The sequence below is a fragment of the Panthera onca genome, chromosome E1 (assembly GCF_046562875.1).
Source record: "Panthera onca isolate mPanOnc1 chromosome E1, mPanOnc1 haplotype 2, whole genome shotgun sequence".
NCBI classification, from domain to species: Eukaryota; Metazoa; Chordata; class Mammalia; order Carnivora; family Felidae; genus Panthera; species Panthera onca.
The window spans coordinates 5,174,861-5,194,341 of NC_138352.1; the positions used below are offsets into that span (position 1 = coordinate 5,174,861).

The 19,481-nt window shown below is 39.9% G+C and overlaps 1 protein-coding gene across 1 annotated transcript in view; it reads right to left on the minus strand.

The window, feature by feature from the left end:
- The window catches only part of ABCA10 (ATP binding cassette subfamily A member 10), a 70,820-nt gene that overhangs the window by 30,832 nt on the left and 20,507 nt on the right, over positions 1–19,481 (minus strand). Inside the window, exons 10-19 of the mRNA XM_060645570.3 lie at positions 14,895–15,063; positions 10,473–10,528; positions 8,317–8,427; positions 7,577–7,752; positions 7,039–7,158; positions 6,664–6,802; positions 5,240–5,330; positions 3,678–3,817; positions 2,750–2,869; positions 1,271–1,469 (exon numbers count right to left, since the gene is read on the minus strand). Coding sequence (XP_060501553.3) covers positions 1,271–1,469; positions 2,750–2,869; positions 3,678–3,817; positions 5,240–5,330; positions 6,664–6,802; positions 7,039–7,158; positions 7,577–7,752; positions 8,317–8,427; positions 10,473–10,528; positions 14,895–15,063 — 1,321 coding nt within the window. The remainder of the gene's footprint in view (positions 1–1,270; positions 1,470–2,749; positions 2,870–3,677; positions 3,818–5,239; positions 5,331–6,663; positions 6,803–7,038; positions 7,159–7,576; positions 7,753–8,316; positions 8,428–10,472; positions 10,529–14,894; positions 15,064–19,481) is intronic.

The window sequence follows — 19,481 nt, forward strand, 5'->3', positions numbered from 1 at the left end:
CATCAGACCTCAGGCTCTACCACCTTCTCCCTTCACAGGGGAAAAATGAAGTCCAACCTCTCGCTGATCTTATCACCTCCCCTCCAAGGACAGAAAACATTTCCATCCCCTCAGTCTGTCCTTCTGCTGTACTAGATGTTATCTCTGCTCACTACCAAAGCTCAGTTCTTCTCAATACTGCTCTGAACCCAGACCTTTGCCACCCACCCTGACACCTTGCTTTGTTAGCTCATCTTTCATTGTTTTCATCCTACTGGCATATTCTTACCATGGCTGAAGCATTTTCTAATGTCTCCCATTGATTAAGGGGGGGGGGGGAGGCAACAACAAAGAAAAAAAAAAAGAAACTTCCCGACTTCAATCTCTCTTCAGCTATTACCTATCTTTCTACTTCCCTCCATGGCCAAGCACCTTGAAAGAGTTATCTATTTTCAGATCTTCTCGTCTTAAAACCTTTCATGACTTCCCTTTTTGCCAAATACAATTGATGCTTTCTGCTCTAAACTGGGGTTCTCTCCCTCCTATTTACTAATCCCTTCACGTTTTCCAGTCTTGGCTCAAATGTGATCATTTCAAAGAGGCCAACACTGATCACCTTATTTGGAACTATAACGAAACTCTAACTCCCACCAGCCCTTCCCATCCCTTTACTCTATTTTGTGTCACCTACCATATAATTTATTTAGTTTCTATATTAGTTATTTGTTATCTTTTCCTCCCAGCCAGAAGGTAAACACCATAGCACCTACAACAATGCCTAGCACATAACAAGCCTCAATAAGGATTTGTGACATAATAAATGATTAACATATTTATAGGGTAATTATTTAATTAGTATTTTTCTCCCCCACACGATATAAGTCTAAAGGCCTTTTCAGTTGTACTCACTTCTGTAGGATAGTACTATAGGCACTGGAAAGACATTTATTAAACACATGAAGAAATTAATAGACTTGTTTTCTTCACGTTTGAACTTTTCGGCTCATATTGACTCATATTGGCTCATATTGAGAGATTTAAAGTAGGCTGATACTGGGGAGCCTGGGTGGCTCAGTTGGTTCAGTGTCCAACTCTTGATTTCGGCTCAGGTCATGATCTCACGGTTTGTGAGTTTGCGCCCTGCATCAGGCTCTGTGCTAACAGTGTAGATAGAGCCTGCTTGGGATTCTCTCTCTTCCTCGGTCTCTGTCCCTTCCCTGTTTGCTCTCTCTCGCTCTCACAATAAATAAATAAAGTAGACTCAATGAAAAGAAAGCCATCTGATACTTACAAGGACAAAAGAAGTTTCCTCTCGTGCCTTAACTTTAAGAAGCGGAGCCTTGCCATTGCACACACCTGTCGTCTCCAGAGAGTTCTGGTACTGATGGCCTTTCTCAATCCAGGAAGAGAGCAAGGAGCCTCTTGCATTTCAGACTCAGTTCCAGCATCCCTTGTCTCATCGACTTTCTCCTGTTTCCAAATGCCAACATCTGTAGCCATGTAGTAAACCATTATAATGGGCTACACCATTTGTACTTTCTCTTTAGAAACTTTGAAAACGACACCAGAATATTTTGAAACAGTACTTTTAACAAGTTAAGCTACCGATATCCATAACTCGTACATTGAAAATGTGTCCTTCAGACAAATATAATGGATTACAATGAGTGAGTAAATTAACTTTTGAGACTGGGTTAGGCTTCTTGGGAAGCATTTATTCTTTCAAACCAATAGCAGCGTATTACCAAGGGATTTTTGCAGAGCGAGTTTTATGCAAAAACACGAGGATAAATGTATGTAACTGAGTTTTTAAAAGGTCTGCTCTGTCATTTGGAGCTCCTCCACAGAATTACTGATGACTGACACCCCAGTGACTATTTCAAGACACTGGTTTTAAGGAATAGAAAGTCCATGAAAGACCTCTTGTTCAAATCCCACATATGCCTCATGGCAGCTGTTATGTCTTGGCTAATCACTCAACTTCTCTAAATCTTAGTGTTCTCCCTGCATAACACAGTTATGATGGGAATGAAGAACAACGTAATCCAACAGCTGAGCACAATGGCTGGCACATAGTTAGCCCCGAAATGCCTCTAATGATTATTATTACAAACCGAACTAAGGGAACATATCATCTTATCGAGTTACCTGTTGTTAATACATTAATGAGAATTAATTTACGAGCTAAGGAAGAGTACATTTTTATAGAGAATGGCAGGTAAGAGACAAAGCCAGGACTCATGACATTAGCAGGAAGCTATTGATGATAAAGGACAAGTGGGCATTGCAAAGGGACGTGTTACTGCCATAAGAGGGAGACAAATGTTACAAAGTAATTACCCAGCACCAGGTCTGATAATGTTAGATATAAAATAATTACAATACTTTTAGGGGCGCCTGGGTGGCTTAGTCAGTTAAGCGTCTGACTTTGGCTCAGGTCATGATCGCGTGGTTCATGAGTTTAAGCCCTGCATCGGGCTCTCTGCTGTCAGTGTGGAGCCCGCTTTGGATCCTCTGTCCCCTTCTCTCTCTGCTCCTCCCCCACTTGCTCGAATGTGCTCTCTCTCTCTCTGTCTCAAAAATAAATAAACACTACAAAAATTTAAATAAAAATAAAATAACTATGATTCTTTTAAAAGCAGGCAACCCTATTTTATACCTAATAGACATTCTAGGCAGAATTCCACATAAAAATCTACAAATATGACACTACATGGTCATTTTCTGTTTTTTTCTTTCTTAATTTTCTGCTAGACATGCATTATTATACCTGGCTCATCAATTGTTGATTTGCCTTCTAGATTCAAGAAGACTTCATTCAGAGTTGTCATGGAAACATCATAATTCATTATTCCCTGATTAGAACACTTTTCAAGATCCCTGTAAAGATCTAAAAAGAAGAAGGTAATAAATTAATGCAATTAAAATTACTGATAAATACACTGAAATCCCAAAGATCACTCAGAATAGATAAATAAAAGCATTTTCAAATTAAAGCTGCCACAATAATCCAATAAAAACATCCCCATGTTCTCTGGTCCTTTCAAATCAATTTTATTATTTTAAATCTCTTTTTTATTTCAGAAGCTTTAACATTTCTTGTATCACCATGGCCATGTGTGAGTATGTATGTCTACTTAAAAAGTCATCAAGCGGCTCCTGGATGGCCTCGTCGGTTAGGCATCTGACTTTGGCTCAGGTCACGATCTCGTGATTCGTGAGTTCAAGCCCCGAGCTGGGCTCTGTGCTGACAGCTCAGAGCCTGGAGCCTGCTTCAGATTCTGTCTCCCTCTCTCTCTCTCTGCTTCTCCCCCACTCACACTGTCTCTTTTTGTCTGCCAAAAATTAATAAAGGTTAAAAAAATTTTTTTAAATAAAAAAAATAATAAGGCCTTATTTAACCTGTGTCTCTAACAGAAATTAAAAGTTTTTGCTCTTTCAGAAAAGAGATATTTCAAAGCTTCATTGAATGCTGACAAAGAGAGCAAATCTGGGTTTTTCAGTGAAATACATTCATGGAAATTTTAGTTGATCTCACATGAAAACCATGTATCTGATAACACACTTCATTATGTTGAAAACAGGAGGCAGAGCTCTTAGGAATAAATATTTTCATGGGTATAAGCTTTCAAATCCAACTGACAGAAGACAATGCATGGACACTTAGCTGTAGTCTCTGCGACCATATAGTAAGTTACCTGGAAACTTGTTTGTTCTTTCCAAGGGCAAAAGATACACAAGTTTTTCTTCACTTTCTGCTCTTAACTTGGCATCAGGGACGTGCCGCTTAATGAGGGATGTGATTCTCTCCAGATTACACATTTCATTCCTGTGTAAACTAAGGTTACAAAAGAAGCAGAAGTCTTTTGAATTCTTCTCCAACACCATGGCTCATCACAAGACAGTTTTCCATTAAATAATTTGAATATATTACAGGCGTCTCCTGCTAACTTCAGGAATCAGGTTCCCAGAAATCAGATATTCTACCTCCAAGTGCTAAATGGTAGCCTCGTTTGAATTATTTTAAATGGGAAAAAATACAGATATTACATGTCAATTCCAAACCCCCAGCCAACTTCCTGAAATGTAGCCAAAGTAAGTTGAAATTTCAGTATACATATGATATGGATAGATAGACAGCAGGCTGGTATGTAAATACATATATATACATATATATATGTATTTACATATTATATATAAATAAATAAAATATATATTGAGATATGTATATATAAAATCATGATAGGATGTAAAGTACATGAAACATTACTTCTGGATCATTAAAAAATTAATAGGGTCTTTAATAAATAATTGTTTTTTTTTGTAGCAAATGGCTTCTATTCATGCTAATAACTTGCTTGTTGATATGCTGTGCTTTCTAAATTATCCTACGTGATATTCTGACATCAAAGTTGATTCTGACGCATAAAGATGACTTGGAACACAATTTCAGACCTTCAGGGCCAATTGTTTCATTAAAAATCACTTGCTTTTTCTGGGCGGTGGGGGGGTGGGGGGGGCGGCGCCTGGGTGGCTCAGTTGGTTATGCATCCGATTCTTGATTTTTGCTCAGGTAATGATCTCATGGTTTGTGAGTTTGAGCCCCACGTAGAGCTTTGCACTGAGAGTGCAGAGCCTGTATGGGATTCTCTCTCCACACCTCCTCCTCTGCCCCCCACTCCTCCCACACTATGTCTCTCCCACTCTCTCTCTCTCTCTCTCTCAAAAAAAAAAATAAACTAAAATTTTTTTTAAATTACTTGCTTTTTGAAAACATAATTATAAATTTTTATATATTAGCCAAGAAATGTTTTATTGAAAGATATATAAGCATTTGGAAATCTACATGTTTTAAACCAAGAAACAACCAACAAGGAACATGTCAATGAGGGAGATACATTGTACTGTTTATTGTAAATCAATTTCCACCAAATATTAGGTTGGCTTTCTTATACCTCTAGAGGATTACATGAAATGCCACCCCTTGTATCGACAGTCATATTAAAGAGCTACTCCCATGGGTGACTGGGTGACTCAGTCAGTTAAGTGTCCGACTTTGACTCAGACCATGATCTCACGGTTCATGAGTTGGAGCCCTGCGTCAGGCTCTGTGCTGACAGCTCAGAGCCTAGAGCCTGCTTTGGATTCTATGTCTCCCTCTCTCTCTGCTCTTCCCCTGCTTGCACTCTGTCTCTCTGTCGCTCAAAGATAAATAAACATTAAAAAAAATTTTTTTAAAGTTACTCCCAGAATACATTACCTTAAATGATATCCAATACCCCATTTTTGCTTCAGAAACAAAGATGACCCTGCACATTTCAACTTCCCATTAGACAGAAACACTTTCCTATCTGAGTAGAAAGAAAGAAAGAATAAATTATGTGAATTCCTTATATGGGTATATTCTCTGCTCTGGAGACCAACACACTGAATGGATTTTTCAGTATGAATGTAGTCTCATATGACTGAGCTTCTGGGTATAGCACCATTTCTCATCCCTATGCCTACTTTGAAGCAGGACTCAGAAATTCACTGTGTCCTTCACGGATTATCCAATGGCATAAAACATTACAAGGAGGCCCAATCTTCTCCCTTCGTGCACATACTTTACTATGTAACTTTGCAGTGTTCTCTCACCATGATCAAGGAGATCTGCTCTACCCCTTGATATCTGCCTCCACCATGCGATTTTCTTTGGCCAATGCCATGTTGCCTACTTTGGCCAATAGAGGCTTGAAATGGGCTTATGCATTGGGACTTGGTCTCTAGAGCCTTAGTCCCTGCCATGAGAATGCCTGGGGTGGTCTGCTGGAAGATGAAATACATCTAGAGTGGGGCTGTCACCTAAGTCACCTTAGGTTATCCAACGGGCCTTGCCAATGGCCATTCAACTACCAGACATAAGTGAACCCAGTCAAAGATGGGAAAATCTCTCTAAGTGAGCCCACCCTAAATTGCCAACTCTCCAACTTATGCACTAAATAAATGCTTATTGACTCAAGACACTATGTTTGGGGATGGCTGGTTTCATAGCTTTATTGAGGCAGGAAGTAGTGGACATGGAAGTCAAGTATATTTTAAGGAAACTTAGTATAGGATCGTACTGCACGTCAGACAGTAAACTTTCTCTTCTTTTCACGGCGTCCGTTTCTGACTTAATTTGTTCCAGATTCTTCTTCCATACCTTTTTCTGGCTCACTAAAACTAGTCCTCCACCTGCCACTATGTCTTAGGCAGAACATTCTCCAATATTGCATCTTTGTACCCTCGATTAGTGAAACAAAGATCCTCTTAAGAAGGCAACGAAGGCTTGTAAATGTAAAAAGTTTTCCCAGAGAAAAGTTTTTTCTACTCAATAACAAAAAACTATATGAAAGTTAATATTGGAGTTTCAAAAAATCTTAAATGTACTTGTGATTAATGTAGACAGTGAAAAAAGTTACAGACAAGAAGATACATCAAGCACAGGTCTAAGAACTCAGGGGGAGTGCTTGCTTTGGCGACACATATGCTAAGAACTCATGGGGAGCTCAGCATCCCTCTGAAGCAAAGTGCATCTTTAGAATGTCGTTACTCAAATGGACTTTAAGCAAGATTCTCTTTAAAAAAAAAAAAAGACTATAGACAATATCTCTCATGTTAAGTCCTTAAATAACTAGTTAGAAGAAAGAAGCCAAGAATCACCAGCCAAGATGTCAGCCTCATCCATAATCTGGGTACTAAAAAGGATCACACGGTTTGTCTTCCGCTCCTTGAGGAGGTTCCAAACTTGGTGCTTTGAAAAAGGATCCAGTCCAGTAGTTGGCTCATCCAGCAGCAAAACCTACAGACGAGGAAGAGTATGAAAGTATCTTTCAGTTCCAAGTGAGGACCTTCAGAAAGTTGCATGGAAACCCATATAATTCCTAGATTCAAATACAGCCTTCCACAGGATTCCCCAGAGGCTTGTATGGCCCCCTATCACAAATTTCCTCTCATATTTGGTAGAGTTTAGACTTTAATGATAGCTTGATATCCTTCAGTACAAATTAATTTCAAAAAAAATTTTTTCCCTCTTACCTGAGGATCTCCTAAAAGGGCAATCCCAAGTGTCAGTTTTCTCTTTTGTCCACCAGTCAATTTTTTAGCAATAACGTCTTGAGTGTTTTGTATGTCCAATTCCATTATGACTCTTTTCACCTATCAAAAAAAACCCATCTACATAATACAAAATATTTTACTTCAATCAGTTTTTCTAATAGTCAGGAGAAATCTATTCTAAGAACTTCATCAACTTTATTTATGAAAAAATAAAGTAATAGTTAAAAAAAATATGGTCACGAGGGACGCCTGGGTGGCTCAGCCAGTTGAGCGACCAACTTCGGCTCAGGTCATGATATCACGGTTTGTGGGTTCGAGCCCCGCGTCGGGCTCTGTGCTGATGGCTCAGAGCCTGGAGCTTGCTTCGGATTCTGTGTCTCCCTCTCTCTCTGTTCCAACCCCGCTCGTGCTATCTCTGTCTCTCTCAAAAATAAATAAACATAAAAAAATTCTAAAAATATGGTCAAGAGCAAAGTAAAGTATTTTCAAAGCCACCAATTTGAATATGTTCACCTACCTCTTGTTCCACTTCCTTGGACTGAATCCCTTTTATTTTAGCAAATAGCCTGAGGTTTTCTCTCACAGTCAGAAAGTCAAATTGAATATTGAATTGTGGACAAAATCCAATGTTCATTCTAGTTTCTTCCATGTTCGTTATTTCAGAGAGTTGGGTATTATAAATAGTGGCTGATCCTAAAATAGAAATTTTATTTTATTTCATTTTATTTTGATGTTTATTTTGAGAGACAGAGAGAGAGACAGAGACAGAGAGTGAGCGGGGGCGGGGCAGAGAGAGAGGAAGACACAGAATCCGAAGCAGGCTCCAGGCTCTGAGATGTCAGCACAGAGCCCGATGTGGGGCTCGAACTCATGAACCGTGAGATCATGACCTGAGCCGAAGTCAAACGCTTAACTGAGCCACCCAGGCACCCCTAGAAATTTTATTCACCACCAGGATAGTAACTCTGTGAAGAGTGATAATATGGGATACTAGTTGAAGAAACCTCACATTTTATAATTGTATAATTAATACATTTAATTTCAGATTATTTAATTTCAGAAATTCAGATTATTCTCAACACAAATATCAGGGTCTATGGCAATGCCAAGAATACAGGGAACGGCAAACAATAGCAAAGCGGAGATACAAGCTTTCTCATGAATTTATATAAATATGAAATAAATATTTCCTATTCTAAATTACGCAACTGTGTAAACAGCCTGCTTAATCAGCCGCTTGTGAAACTATTTCCTTACCTTTCGTAGGAACAGACAACCCACTAAGAATGTTCAGCAGTGTCGATTTACCAGCGCCATTATGTCCAAGGATTGCGGTCACTTGTCCTTCATATATGTCAAGAAATATGCCTGTTTTAGGATAAAAGGTGAAAAGTAGCCTTTGGACCATATTCAGATGGAATGGACCTTAAAAAAGTCACAAGAGTCAAATGTATCTTAGCACTTCATTTCACTGGTATTCGGAGATGTCCCCTGTAAGATGACGTATTTAGTTGTGTCTATGAAGAAAAAAAACCTTAATTTCTCTGGAGAAATTGGATCAAGACTGAGAAATAAATGTCTGCCTTTCTCCCTGCCCAAATCCTTTGAGTGTCAATGAATATATCAATTTGATGTTAAAGAATAGCCTTTGCTACCAGGAGTAAAGCAGAGTAAAGAGAGTATTTGCTTCCTGGGTAAAGGAAAGCGGTGTGGAAGAACATTCCACAGAGGCTCCCAGAGCGGAGACAGAAGGGTCAGATATAGAGGGAAGGGGTATTTATTCGATATTTGGAGGGAGGGTGGACCAGTTGAGGAGAGGATCGTAAAGTTTCCCCAGGCACTGGTCACTGTTCTGTTCCGTATGACAAAAGTATGGACGTGGCCTCTAGAGGGGGTCTGCTGGGACCCAGGACATGTCACAGGCATTTTTTTTTATATGAGTGCTTAGGACTTGATCGTGTTTTTCTTTAATATTTGAAAAATTATCTGACTCCATGGAGAAACAATAGAGGTCCATTAGCATCCTAGAACTTTTAGACATTCTCTAAAGATTGACAACAGATGGAATTCTATTCTCAGAGAATATAAAAACCAGGCAAACCGCTGCCCAAAACAGATGATGGAAAGTTCTCTGAAAGTAAAAACAATGCTGGTGATACTTCAAGCTCCGTTTAACAAATCTAAGTCACAGATTATAAACTTGCCTAAGTGGTGGGAACGCAAACGGGCGCAGCCGCTCGAGAACAGTGTGGAGGTTCCTCAAAAAGTTAACAAGAGAACTACCCTAAGACCCAGCAATTGTACTACTAGGTATTTATCCAAAGGATGCAAGAATGTTGATTCAAAGGGGCACATGCACCCCAATGTTTAGAGCAGCACCATCGACAATAGCCAAATTATGGAAAGAGCCCAAATGTCCATCGATGGATGAATGGATAAAGATGTGGTATATATATATCTATATATATATATCTATATCTATCTATATATATATGTGTGTATATATACACACATATATATATATACACATACACAATGGAGTATTACTCGGCAGTCAAAAAGAATGAAATCTTGCCATTTGCAACTATGTGGATGGAACTGGAGGGTATTATGCTAAGCAAAATAAGTCAATCAGAGAAAGATAAATATCATATGATTTCACTCATATGTGGAATTTAAGAAACAAAACAGATGAACATGGGGAAGGACAGGAAAAATAATGTAAAAACAGAGGGAGACAAACTGTAAGAGACTCTTAAATACAGAGAACAAACTGAGGGTTGCTGGAGGGGAGGGGGCTGGGGATATGGGCTAAATGGGTGACGGGCATTAAGGAGGGCACCTGTTGAGATGAGCACAGGGTGTTATATGTAACTGATGAGCCACTAAATTCTACTCCTGACATCATTATTACACTATATATTAACTAACTTGAATTTAAATAAAATGAAAAAAACCCAGCATAATTAGTACATTCCTGTTTTTTTAAATACTATATGTAAATATATTATCGAGGACTATCCCTCATAGCAGAAATGTGGTTTTTAAAAATTTTTCTTTTTATCTATATTCATCCTCTGATTTTGCACTATGACTATTTGTATTTTCAGGAAGCAAAAAAAAATTATTTTCATTAAAAACATCATCGGGCGCCTGGGTGGCTCAGTCGGTTGAGCATCCGACTTCGGCTCAGGTCATGATCTCACAGTCTACAGGTTCGAGCCCCGCATCAGGCTCTGTGCTGACCGCTTGCTCAGAGCCTGGAGCCTGCTTCAGATTCTGTGTCTCTTTCTCTCTCTGCCCCTGCCCCGCTCACGCTTTGTCTCACTCTGTTTCTCAAAAATAAATAAATGTAAAAAAAAAAAAAAATTAAAAAAAAAACGTCATCAAAACAATGAAGTTTTTCTCTTTACCTTGCAATGCTACTTTTTCAGGCTTTCCATCGTATTCTTTTCTAATATTTCTGATTCTGAAAGAAGATTAAGCAACTTTGAGGTAAGTACATTTTTGGATAACATAGATTATGTTAACTGCCAATAATACAGTTTGCAATTGCACCTGAACCTCACAAGGTAGGGTGTTGCCTTCGTAATGGGATCCAAGGAGGGCAGTGGTAAAAGCTCATACCGCCCCCCAAAAGCTTTGCCCGGACCTGCTCATACCCTTATCAAACTGGGCATTTCATGTACTCCAGGTGTTGTCCTCAGTTTGCAAATGAAGAAAAAGCCACTATTGTTAGAAAGGAAGGAAAGAAGAAGAGGAATAAGAAGGGAGGAGGGGGGAGAGACTTTCCCTCAGTCCTGCACCCCTCTCCAGCTATTAGTTAACTGTTCATCTCCTTCACGGGCACATTTATCAAAATATAGTCTCTACTCTCTATTTCCATTTCTGTATCTCACATTTACTCCCAACCTAAAGCAACATAGCTTCTGACCCTACAACTCCATTGAAACTATCCTCAGCAAAGACACCAGTGACATTCTACTGAATCCAATGGACATTTTCCAGTCATTGTTGAATGCATGCCGTATTAATGGAGCACCTGGGTGGCTCAGTCAATTAAACATCGGACTTTGGCTCAGGTCATGATCTCACGGTTCATGAGTTCGAGCCCCACGTGGGGCTCTGAGCTACAGCATGGAGCCTGCTTTGGATCGGATCCTCTGTCTCCCTCTCTCTGCCCCTACCCTGCTCTCACATGCTCTCTCTCAAAAATAAAATAAACATTAAAAAAATAGATGCTGTATTAAATATCTACTTGCTCTTTTCTTCTTTCAAGGCTTTATTTCTTTGGCTTCTACCTTCTTGATTTTCATATCATTCTCTTACTTTTCTGCTCAGCATACTTTATGGATTCCTTAAACTGGATTCCACACTATTCCACTATTTTTCTTATTCTCAAATCTCTGCTATACAATATTACCCACTCTCACTGCTTCAACTCTTACTTAGATTCTAATGATTCCAAGATTTGTGTCGTTATGGCTGTCTTCAAAGTCTCAAAGGTACAGCTTTTTTTTTTTTTATTTAAAAAAATTTTTTTAACACTTATTTATTTTTGAGACAGAGAGAGACAGAGCATGAACACGGGACGGGCAGAGAGAGAGGGAGGCACAGAATCTGAAACAGGCTCCAGGCTCTGAGCAGTCAGCACAGAGCCCGACGCGGGGCTCGAACTCATGAACCACGAGATCATGACCTGAGCCGAAGTCGGCCGCTTAACCGACTGAGCCACCCAGGTGCCCCTCAAAGGTACAGTTTTTTGCTGTATCTCCTCACCTCAAAACCACACAGCGTATATTATTTTTTCCCTCTAAACCACCCCCACTTCAGTTCTCTATGTCCTTTGGTGTTTTCAGCATCCACCCAGGAATACGAACTAAATGCCTAAGGAACGTCCACGATTCTTTCTTTACCTCTTTCTTACCTCCACCTGTGGCCCACACAATTATTATAATTTAACCTTATGGATTTATGAATGTAACTTTATGACTTTATTTGAATTTATCCCTTTGTCACTTGTCCGCGACCTTCCAGTCCAGATTTTTGCCGTCTCTCACCTCGACCTCCGAACTTGATGGTCAGTTATCCATTCGCCTCAGCCTAGACCTTTGTCTCCAATGCAGAGGGCACACCAGGGACTACATTTCTCAGAAATCCTTCTCTGTATTGGACTTAAGAGACCTTGGGCAAGTGAAGACAGGCCATTGTTCCCTGAAGGTCATGGGGGCAGACACATGGGCAGACTCCAGATTTGTAGCAGCTGCTCAGACTTCTTGACAAACCCCGTTTTGCTGCCGCAGGTTAAGAAAACCGGTGGGCATTTGTCCAGAGAATCCCCCCATTCACAGTGGTTTACCAGCAAACTTGTCGAAACCCACCCATTTCCACACATCAGGATAAGGTCCTCAGCGGCTATGCCCCTGACTTTCTGGCTACAACTCTCTTGCATCTTCCTCTTCTATCTTTAGTACTTTTATGAATTCTTCATCCCCATACCAAATCCCTTTACTTACACGGTATTTCCAGCAACTCCTTTTCCTGACCAACCCCAGACTGACAACCTCTGACCTGTTTCCATTTCTCCAGCTGTGTTGCCTTCAAATCCAATCCATAAAGCTGTCGAACAAAGGTCTGGTTGTCCAATTTGCCTCCCTAAAATTACTTGGTGATTCCCCACACTACACAGGACAGCCTGTCCTTCTTAATTTGGCAGACAAAACCCTATGTGATCTGATTTGGCCCATACCGCTCACGATTTACTTCTCCTTCTTCTAGCCTTGTGCTTTGAGCTCTGAAATGTCATTTTCTTGTCATTCTTCACACACACACACACACACACACACACACACACGCACACACATTGTTTCTTGCTGTGCTATGTTGCTCACATCATACTCCCTGGTTGGAAGAACCTTCACATGCCCCACCACAATTTCTGTGACCAAGACCTTTTCCTTCCGTAAGGCTCACCTCAATAGTTATCTCCTTCTGACCTTTCCCACCACCCTTAGGCTGGGCTGAATGATCCTTCTCTCTGATGGGTTATTCTCTGCAGTCATCTCTACCACTCTTTTTACTAATTATCTATATAACTGCCTGCTTTCCCCTGGGCTGTGCCTGTCCTGAGGTTGACGGCCGCCATTACTCTTTGAATCCTAGATCTGGCAGAGGGCTTAACGGATGGTGAGCAAATGAATGAAGTAACTAATTTGCCAGCAGCAATAGTCTGACCCCGAACGATCAGAGGGGCTGGTTTGAGGCACGTTGGGCTACCAAGTATAGAAGGAGGAGCTGTCAAGGTAGAAGACAGGAGAGTGCAGGTTTAGACAGGCTAGAGCTCTTGTATGTCCCCCGGAGTTCAGTTCATGTCAGAGTATTAATGCCAAACTGGATCTCAGACCACGGGACAGAATTGCTGGTGGCATCCACTTAGGAGAAGTGAATGGACCACACAGCCATACCCATCTTCTTTGCCCCCTGGATGAATATAAGTCAGGGTTAGGGTTCTGAGCATTTACTGAACCACGTTGCTGAAAGATGAGCTTCTGGCCTGACTGATGGAACTCAGCCCTAATTTAACTTGTTAATCCAGGTAAAATTTCTCGTGTCAACACAGCTACTGGAAGCTCATGGTAAGGGACATGATAACCTGAAATGGCTATATACGTTTTCACACAGGTGCACGGGCTGAAAAGATGACTAGCAACGGCAGAATTTGAGAAGTTCCAGCTCCAGGAAGTAGAGGGTTTTCTTCCTGATGTTTCCATGTCAGGTTTAGTTTTCTCCTTTCTCTGTCGTCTCCCTGCTCATGTCCCCTTCTCCAAGATATATTTGCCAGTCACCGTTGACCTAACTATTTCAGAATAAGTGAACTGATGTAAGCATATCTGACTGAATTTCTTTTGGATATTCCTAATTGCAAACAGTCATTGAATGCCTATTTTGGGCCAGGCACTATTCTAAAATCTTTACACATGGTAGCTCATTTACTCTTCATAGCAAACTTTCTACCAGTGTTATGCCCATTTTTAAGATACAGAAACTGAGGCACAGAGCAGTTAAGTCATTTAGCTGGGATCACACAGTTAGCAAGCAGCAAAGCCAGGATTCAAATTGGGTGGTTTAAATCCACGGACCACATTGTAATCATTATGCTCCATTTTCTTCTCAGAAAACACTTTTAAAAAAATAACCTCACAAGAATGGAATGTCTTTTAGGAGGATTTCTCAGTAACCTCTTTTAGTAGAAGAAGCAAACACCTAGAAAAGCAGGCACTAAAACATGATGAAATTAGGAATCAGGAAGTCATTGTCTATGCATCTTCCTGGGTTTCCCTGAAAACCTTTACTAATGTTTCCCTCTGCATCAAATAAGAAAATAACTAGGGCTGCTGAATTTTGCTGCTGACACTATCAGCAGCAAAATTCTATTTTTATTTAACTATTTATTTATTTAGAGAAAGAGAATGAGAGAGAGAGAGAGAGAGAAGGAGAGAGAGAGAGAACAGGAGAGGGGCAGAGAGAAAGGGAGGGAGAAATCCCAAGCAGGCCCCACGCCCAGTGCAGAACCCGACACGGGGCTCGATCTCACCACAGTGAGATCATGACCTGAGCTAAAATCAAGAGTCAGACGCTCAGCTAACTGAGCCACCCAGGAGCCCCAGTACTTCCTTTTAAAATGATGAATGAAAGAAATTTAGAATGATGGCAGAAATACCTGAAAGAATGGAACTTTCAAAAGCACATCATCTTTAACATTTGACCTGTGGTTGGTCCCTTCTACCTTAGTTCATTACAATTTTACCTATAAGTGTACATAATTGGTTAGTTACCTTATGGCTTCTTTTCCATGGAACTCCAGAGGCACCGGTTCAAAAGAGTCATCAGGGTAATGCTCGGGATTGATTTCGTCCTCAAAGACTTCATGATGAGTGTTTCGATGTTGGGACCAAAATGAAGACTTTAGGAAAAACAGTGGTGAACACGGGTGGCCACCTTCATCTGATCAATCAAGGCACATATTGTTATACACTGAATCAATCATCTACATCAGTAAAGAAAGACATTTGTCCTAGTGAAGCCTGATGCCAGTTTTTTCTATACATTAATGATTTATTTTTTCCGGGCTTAAAAAAAAATTTTTTTTTAAAACATTTATTCATTTTTGAGAGGCAGAGAGAGACAGAGCACAAGCAGAGGAGGGGCAGAGAGAGAGGGAGACAGAATCCGAAGCAGGCTCCAGGCTCTGGGCTGTCAGCACATAGTCCAACACGGGGCTTGAACCCATGAACAGTGAGATCATGACCTGAGCCAAAGTTGGCTGCTTAACCAACTGAGCCACCCAGGCACCCCTAAAGTGTTATAAGGATTTTAAGTTACGACAGTGTCTTGGCTTTTGATGAAGTCTCAGCTCTGGTTCATCAAAATAAAAAAGCTTGTCAAAGAAGATAAAGTGGTAGCTGTTGGAAATCGTATGAAACATCAAGGACTTCCTCATTCTCGGGATTTCCAGACACTTGGATGTTTATAAAGAGAAGTTGTGTAAACTGATTCCTGCCATAGTATATGAAGAAGTATTTTTATAACATAGAAAAATGAACATTGAAAATAATGAGTATATTAGTCACTATAAATCCAAAGCCAATCTTTTCAAAGCCTGAAGAATAAAACAAAACAGAAAAAATAGTTATTAAGAACAGAGAGGTAGACAAAAGGCTGGATATTTGCTGGCATATAGGAAAATGGTAAAGAGGAAGAAAATTAAAATTAAGGGATAAGAAGTGGAAAGATGGGAAATATTAAAAACCTATGAGGAAAATGAAAGAAATACAAAGCAACATGTTTCATTTATTTGATTTTATAGAAAAAAATCTTTTTTCAACCAGAAAGAGAATCCTTAAAGTTTTTAATGGCCTCATGAAATTACACAAGGATTTTCATCAAGGCGGTTCATATCATTCCAAGGCAAAATGGATTTTATGTATAATTGACTAAAAATTGTTGGACATTCAAATGGACTTACATTTTAATGGTAAGAAAGGAGAATAGAGCAATAATTAATAGGAATTTCAGCTCTGGATCTAAAGATTCGAAGTAAATAAAATGAGATGGCATTTTAATGATGTCGCCACAAGATGGGAACTTATTCGTGATAGAAGGAGGAAATGTAATTGATTTCTCAGAGACTACAGGATAATTTAAACAGCAGAGAATCTTCACATCATGTTACACGACAAGCTATTACTAGAGGCAAATGTAAGGGGATAAACTTGAGCACCTACCACTGGAAAGAAAAGCTAGGGGGGAGGAGATACAAGACACAACTTCTAGAAGTGTGAAAACAGACAATGTTGGAGACATACAGAAAAATACATGGGGAAGGTACCTCTAGAAACTTGAACGTCCTCAAAAAGAGAAATGAAAAGAATCACATGCTGTGGTTCTAGAGATATAATGTGGGAAAGCAGAAATGCTCAAGAGTGAAAATATGTGGAAACATCTAGAGCAGAAGTAGCCAGAAAGGGAAATTATACTGTGGAAAAGCAAAGGAAACATTTTAAGATGCGGGGAACCAAAACTGAGAAATAAGTTCATGTTATTCATAGAAATCATGGCATTTAAAAGGAATACGTCGTAGTTGCATGAATTTGGGGTACTCCTGCTTTGCTGTCCTAATTAAGTGGCATTCTCTCCACTCCCCCAGTAGCCAAGACCAGAAACAAGAGCCACCCTGATCTCCTCCCTTTCTCACTTCCTCCAGCTCATACAGGATTAACTACCACATCAGATTGTTTCTCTCTCCTAAGCATCTCCTGAATCTGTCCTCCCCTCTATATTACACTGGTCTCCCTTTTGGTCCCCTTCTCTCTCTAACACAGATTATTACGATGTCCACCTGCTTTGAGCCCATTCTCCACACAGCTGCCAGAGTGATCTTCCTAAAACACAAATCTTATCAGTGAAAGGTCCTATAGAAATTAGATCAATCTATTGCCTGCACCAGAGGTTCTAAGGCTCTTGGATTTCCTGGGCAAATAATATTTTTTAAGTAAATATATTGCATTCATTAAGGACAGTTACAAACCTTCTATCTTGCTATGATCGCCACTGCAAAAGAGAAAAACCTATTTTCACTGCAAAAATATGGATATTTAAAGGCTATAATCTCAAAAAAAAAAAATAAATAAATAAAGGCTATAATCTCACCACGCGGAAGACAACTTCCAAAGGAAGAATTAAGGGACAAAAATAAGTTTCGCATGATTTCTCATTTCAACAAAAACAAGAGAAAACATGGTCAGGCATGACCACCAATACCGGAACTGCTCTGGAGAACCAAATCCCAAATTCTGCACAGGACCTCTCGAGGTGGCAGGAACAGACACCTACAGAGGGACTTCCTCGGAGGTTACCCTCAGCATCTTCGGGATCTTTACGTGTCATATCGCCCTGTGTATAGCTGTGCACAGACATGTGTATTTGGAGAAAATCTCCCCTTCCAATTTCTTGTTAGCTGGCTATTAATCCCTACCCTAAAACCACATCTCACAGCCAATCTATGCACTGGCTCTACCTAACGATTTTTAATTTCCCCTCCACTACGGCTGTCTCCCATTGCCGGGCACACATACTATTCCTTTAGGCTCCACAAAATTTCGTGCGCTCTTGTCCACCAGGTAAACTTTCTTATCCTTGAAGCGCAACTGAAATTCTTTCCTCCAACCTTTTCGTGACCCACCAACCTTAGAACTTACCCCATCAGAGAACCTTGTGTTATCCTCTCCTATCACGCTTCCTACGCTACATTTACTTACTAATTTACAGAAGCGTTTCCAGCGCTAACTGTGAAAGACTGCCGACCCACATAAATTTTAATAAGCAGTTATGTGCTAAACAGGTACACAGATGAAACCTGATATCTCATTCGTTTCGATTTCACGGGATATTTGGGCATAGGAAAAGAAGTATAAGTGTAAAAACATTTAAATATAACCTCCTCTCAAAGTGTGGGTTTGAAAGATGTTGATAGAAATTTGGAGTAAAGGAAACATAGAGTACCCAAATAAAAGGAAGTGAGATTGAATCAAATTTATGGGGCAAAAAAAGGAGGAAGAGAAGGAGGAGGTAGAGGAAGAGGCTGAGGAGAAGCGGATGGGGGGGTGGGGAGAAGGAGAAGAAGGAAAAGAGGAAATAGGTTTTTCACTGGAAGCTGAAGGAAAAAAAAAGAGGACATTCCCGTATTCCTTCATCTTATGTTTATTGAGAACTTCTTATGCACGAGCTGGTCTCTAGAAGGAAAAACACATTGTTTATCCTGAAGAAAGTTAAAATAGGAAGACAAACATATGCATTTATTTATTTCACCAGAAATTTATTGAGTACCTACTATGTGACAAAGACTACTCTAGACGCTTGGAGATACCAGTGTAATGAAAAGCAAACATTTTTTTTTTTCCTCACAGGACTTACATTCTAGACACAAAAGACAGGAAGTAAACAATAAACATAATGAATATTGAATTTTGGTAAAACAAAACCAAACACCAAGCAAAACCAAAAAATCAAAGGGGGGTGTTCAGTCAATTTCAAAGTTTTAATCCAAGTCCTGCTAACTCTGTTCTTGGACCAGTCATAGAACCTCTCCCGACCACTGTTCTGGCATTCTCTAAGATGTGAGGCCTGTTCCAAATGCTGAACTAAATACTGACTGCTAAAAATTTCTGGTTATGTTAATACATAGGAAAGGGAAAAAATTGAATTCCATTTTCCTGGACATAAATCCTACTTATTGTGCCTTCCCGTAGTGGAAGATGGAGGCTAGGGGAGTACCTGAAAAGAAAAAGTAAGCTAATTATGAATGCATAGAGAACTTAATAAGAAAAAAGTAGATATTTACCTATTAAAATACAAATTAAATTCTAGATGGAAATATCAGAGAAAAAAGTATTTTTTTAAGTTTATTTATTTTCAGAGACAGAGAGAGAGAGAGCATGAACAGGAGAGGGGCAGAGAGAGAGAGGGAGAGAGAGAATCTCAAGCAGGCTCCACACTGTCAGCACAGAGCCCTAGGAAGGCCTCGAGCCCACGAACCTTGAGATCCTGACCTGAGCCAAAGAGTCAGATGCTTAACCAACTGAACCACCCAGGCACCCCCAAAATTATTTTAAATGTAGAAAAAACACAAAAATTGAGGACAAATAGGTAATACGGCACAGAGTTGTGACAGGGGATAATTAACTTCAGAGCATTAACAACGATGTCTCCCTGGATTCACAAGATGGAGTTCCGACTTTATCTACGAGGCTCCTGGGCCTGGCAGGCTAAAAACAAATTGACTCGATAAACAATGGGTAAAGGAGAAAATAAGAAATTCCAAAGGAGAAAAGATGATGAGAAAATGGAGAAGAGCCTAGCCCCAG